The sequence below is a fragment of the Sphaeroforma arctica genome (assembly GCF_001186125.1).
Source record: "Sphaeroforma arctica JP610 unplaced genomic scaffold supercont1.2747, whole genome shotgun sequence".
Taxonomy (NCBI): Eukaryota; class Ichthyosporea; order Ichthyophonida; genus Sphaeroforma; species Sphaeroforma arctica.
In genome coordinates, this window is record NW_014037811.1 from 1 (window position 1) to 5,038 (window position 5,038).

Genomic DNA, 5,038 nt, shown 5'->3' on the forward strand with positions numbered 1-5,038 from the left:
TTTGAATATATAAATATACGTACACCCCATACGTATATACATCTATTCATAGATAAATGCATGCATACAAATATGTATACATACAGACTTATATGTAAACATACATACATGAAAATATACATAGATAGAAGACATACATACATATATACATCGTACATGCATACATACATATATACATCATACGTACATACATACATCATAAATTCATACATACATACATACATACAAACATACATACATATAAAATATATACATACATATATAAATACATACATATATATATATATATATATACATATGTACATACATACAAACATGCATACATATATACATAAAACATACATATATACATAATACATACATACATACATATATATTTATACATCCATACATATACACATATATAAATACATACATACATACATACATATATATACACCCATACATATACACATATATAAATACATACATACACACGTACATACATATTTGCATGCTTACATACATACAGAAGACCCATAAACACCCACATATATATATATATATATATATATATACATATATAATTATATATATATATATATATATGTGTGTGTGTGTGTGTGTCGTGTGTGCGTATATATATATATATATATATATATATATATATATGTGTGTGTGTGTGTGTGTGTATGTGTTGTATATATATATATATATATATATATATATATATATCTGTGTGTGTGTGAGAGTGCCTGTGTGGGTGTGCTTGTGTCTGTGTTTTATGTGTTTGTGTACGTGAACGTGTGTGTGTGTTTTCTACGGGTTTGTGTTCGTGTATGTGTGTGTTTCATTTTGTGCGTTTTTCTGTGTATGTGTATGTGTGTTTGTTAGTTTGTGTACACGTGTGTTGCTTTTTACAAGTTCATAAATTACCCTTCGCTTGGAAAGCAGAGTAAGAAAGATAGAAACACATACATTACATGACATGACAATTGCAGCAACACATACACAAGCACATGTAGATAGATACCTATCGTAGGTATATACATACCTTATATACGCATAACATTCACATAGACATATTGTACATAAAGATATACCATAGATATACACAGAAAATGCATATACACAAAACGTACATTATGATATGCACGTGTACGCAGAAATACGGAATGCAAAACTCGCATACAGCAAAGAAGGTGAGCAGACTATTCTATAAAAGAGCCACCCTTTAAGCCAAGATATTTGATTGCACTCATTTGCCACACATCCAACTACATGGGTAGCACATGTGCTACATACGACCACTATATAGATACCAATCGTAAACAGCAGTAGTAGAAATCTCAACTAACTCAGTTTTTTTTGCCTCTAACGAACTACACACACTGAAAAAAAAGACAGAGAGTATCAGATAAACAGCAAAAAAAATTGACAAACACCTCATATTGTATCAAACTACATGGTTAGTGCACATACCGTGTTTGTACATATAACTACACTCAAAATTACTTTATGACGTTCACACCATGCGCATACATATAACTACCAATTTGTACACGCATATATACCATGTGTGTGTTTAAATACTACAAAATTCTACTCACCTTGTTCTGTTGAGAGCACATATCGATAGGATTAATGTAGTCCACCTCTAGATCGGACAGCTAGAACGATTAATAGTAAAAATAGTGTGAGAAGAACATATTCGTGGGCGTCTGCCAAAACTGCCTCAGCACCATAATACTACACAAGCACGAAATATTAGAAGTGAACCTGGATCCATATCTTGGCCATATCTAGATGTACTACAAGACTTGTACGGAACGTGACAAGTGGCCCGTAATGAAATGTACTATTCAGGGAGATGGTATTTATACATAGGAGACACCCGGCGTACCTGTATAATAAAGTAGACCATCACAAACACGAGCGCGGCCATCAGTATGACCGCATAGATGAACGGTAAAGCTTCCCATTCCATGGTGCTGGGTGTTAATTGTCTTCCTTAGATGTTTGTGTACCTCTGCCGCTGCTAATATATATACTATGTATGTATTATATATAGTATACGCTACATATACGGTTTTGAGATTACAGTCTTCTTGTTGTCACTTTCATGTGTTTGTTGTTTCCTGCTGTGATGAGAGATAATGGACACAGATAATGACATTGAAACGGTAGAATGTTGGGTTTTAGATGTTGGGTTTTTAGTTTACATTTTTTTAGTGGCTATGTTACACTCGACCTAAAATGCACATATATGTGTATAAAAAGTTATGTGTACAAATATATATAAATATAGAGAGAGAATATATGCCGTTGTTTACAAAAGGGCAGACATACACAAAAAAACTGTAGTCCGACCACAACCTCCACAGGAATGAGTCTAGCAGGTATAGCAATTGGTGCCAGAAGGTGCATGCTGCCCACCATATCTGCATGTCGGGGGTATGCAACATCCTCACAGAAAGGTCTGAATCAAAACAACGTTAAGAGTCACCTATCACTAACCACTTCAGCAAGGTTTACCAAATCGCATTTTGCGGGAGTGGCTGGTCTTGTAAGTGCGTTGGTTGGATGGCGACTATTCAGTATAGCAGCTCATGCCGAGGCGCCTTTCAAGGTATGTACTTAGTTGAACTCTTAGTGTCTTATGTTTGAGACCTTAGAAATGTCTTAATAGAAACTTTTTTATTGCATTCTAAATAAGTTTGAGACAAGGCGTATATATGTATTAACATCGATACCAAGGTGAGTCATCAGCTTCTCTGTTCGAGACTAAGACATTCCTTTGGGTGTTTTATAATGTATCAGTATTTAGTTGTTATGTTTGAGACTAAGACGTCCCTTACGTTGTCATAAATTGTATCACCGATGCCAAGGTAAGTATTTGCTTCGTACAATTTTGACTAAGACGTCTCTTATGATATTACAAATTTTATCACCGATGCCAAGTTATGAATTTAGACCTTTATGACTAAGACTTCCAATAGGGTGTTATTTAGTGTATCACTATTGAATATATTAGGATGTTGTATATATATATATATATATATATGCATACTATGTTATGTATCTTTTTGGATGTTTTGTATTGTATTGTCGAGGCTATAAATATCATCTATGAAGGCAGTGCTTCGTTGTCGAGGTAGAGTGCTGTGTGTGGTGCCGGCAGTCTGTCACTGCCTGCTGACGGTGAGCGTATCTTGAGCGATTGAATCGTATACACAAAGCGCGTACACGTCACTGATTCGAATTAGATGTACAGCTTTACGCACATTTCACATATCAAAGTCATGATTTATATAATGCTGTACACATAGGAATATATATAGCTTCGCATACATATCACTGACTTCAGTTGGGATATATATGGCATACGCATCGGAGCATATGAAGCTATACGCAACCTAAACTGTGGTCAGGTGGGGGATAAGTAGTAAAAGAGTATAACCCAGTTTGTCGCTTCGTGTCCAATTTCGCTCATCTGTCATTGTTTCGTCTACATGAGAATCGATTCGAATGACATTAGAGGTTTTTTTTCTTGCTGTGTACTTCTGCTATCAGAGCACAATTCTTTCGTCTTCGAATAGCTTCTAAGCGTATAGCCGCTACTCTCAAGGGGTAGTAGGAGCTGTTATCAGGTTCATCAGATTACTCAAATAGGTATTGACAGGAGTCTTCACTTCATTAAGGACTTGGTTAATGGTCGTCTACGTACCTTTTCGTTCATGCTCGAACATTTTACAATTTGAACGTATACATCTTCTTTTATTATATAGGTTCGTTTATAGGGCACTGCGTTTCACAATAAGCTGATTAGCCGTCATCACTCACATCAAGAAGCCACACATAAATGTTACTTACCACCCAATCTATTACGAACACCACAGGGGGAATCGGAGACAAAGGCCGAACCCGAGATCATCCTGTATCAATATGACGTATGTCTCGACAGTATTTTCTGCCTACTTTCTGTCCAGAGACCAACACTTTGTTGAATGAGTTGTGTCTATGTATATGTTGTAATTGTAAAATATCATCGGTTCTAGTTCTATACTAATCAAAACGCGTAGTATATGTATCTTAAACGCTCAAATCACATTTAATTCATCATGTACACCACACAGCCGTGCCCGTTCTGTAACAAAGTACGAGCGTATATGGACTATCACAATATTGAGTACAAGGTTGTGGAAGTCAATCCTATGGGAAAGAAGGAAATGGCTTTCACCGACTACAAAAAGGTACGTCATTTCAAGCATGTTCTCTATGCAAAGTAGACAGGATCTTCATCCGTCTAAGTTCTAGTGCGGTGAGATTGTTCACTGTACTTTTTTAGATAGTATTGATTTGTAAAGCTCAGGTCGTTTTGGTTTTACATGGATCAAATATACGTGTATATTCATGTGCACCTGTCTTAATATATACAAATTTTGATATTTTATCACCTGAAACATCTGATCGTAGGTGCCTCTTGCGATGATCAACGGGGAAGAAGTGCGCGATTCAGTCCGAATTATCGATTACTTACAGAATCAACGAAAGGATCTAGGCAAGACTACCGTTCAAAGGTTCGTTTGTATCTCAGTATGGTGCTTGGTTACGAACTGTACGCTGCGTGAACACTGCTTTACTTCTCATCCAACAGACTACTGCTATTGAGCTTATTCGATCATCCTGTGTGGCGACAGCATTATTTCGAACTATGTTAATGGTATCTATACTTTTCTATAGTGAAATTTGAACATGATATATCGATATATATTTCATATATATATATATATATATATATATATTATGTTGTATGTATGTGTGTGTGTATGAATGTATGTGTGTATGTATTTTATGTATGTATTTTATGTATGTATGTATGTATGCATGCATGCATGCATATATATATATATATATATGTTGTATGTATGAATGTATGTGGGTGTATGTATCTTATGTATGTCTGTCTGTATGTATGTATGCATGCATGTATATATATATATATATATATCTGTGTGTGTGTGTGTGTGTGTGTATGTGTGTGTATGTATGTATAGAT

General features: G+C 35.2%; 1 protein-coding gene across 1 annotated transcript; it reads left to right on the plus strand.

Moving 5' to 3' along the window:
- Nucleotides 1-2,365: 2,365 nt before the first annotated feature.
- On the plus strand, nt 2,366-4,650 carry SARC_12951 (hypothetical protein; the record flags this gene model as incomplete). Its single annotated transcript, XM_014292935.1, has 4 exons — nt 2,366-2,608; nt 3,879-3,929; nt 4,116-4,232; nt 4,456-4,650. The coding sequence occupies 4 exons, from the start codon at nt 2,366-2,368 to the stop codon at nt 4,648-4,650; spliced, it is 606 nt and encodes a 201-aa protein (XP_014148410.1).
- Between the last annotated feature and the right edge of the window lie 388 nt (nt 4,651-5,038).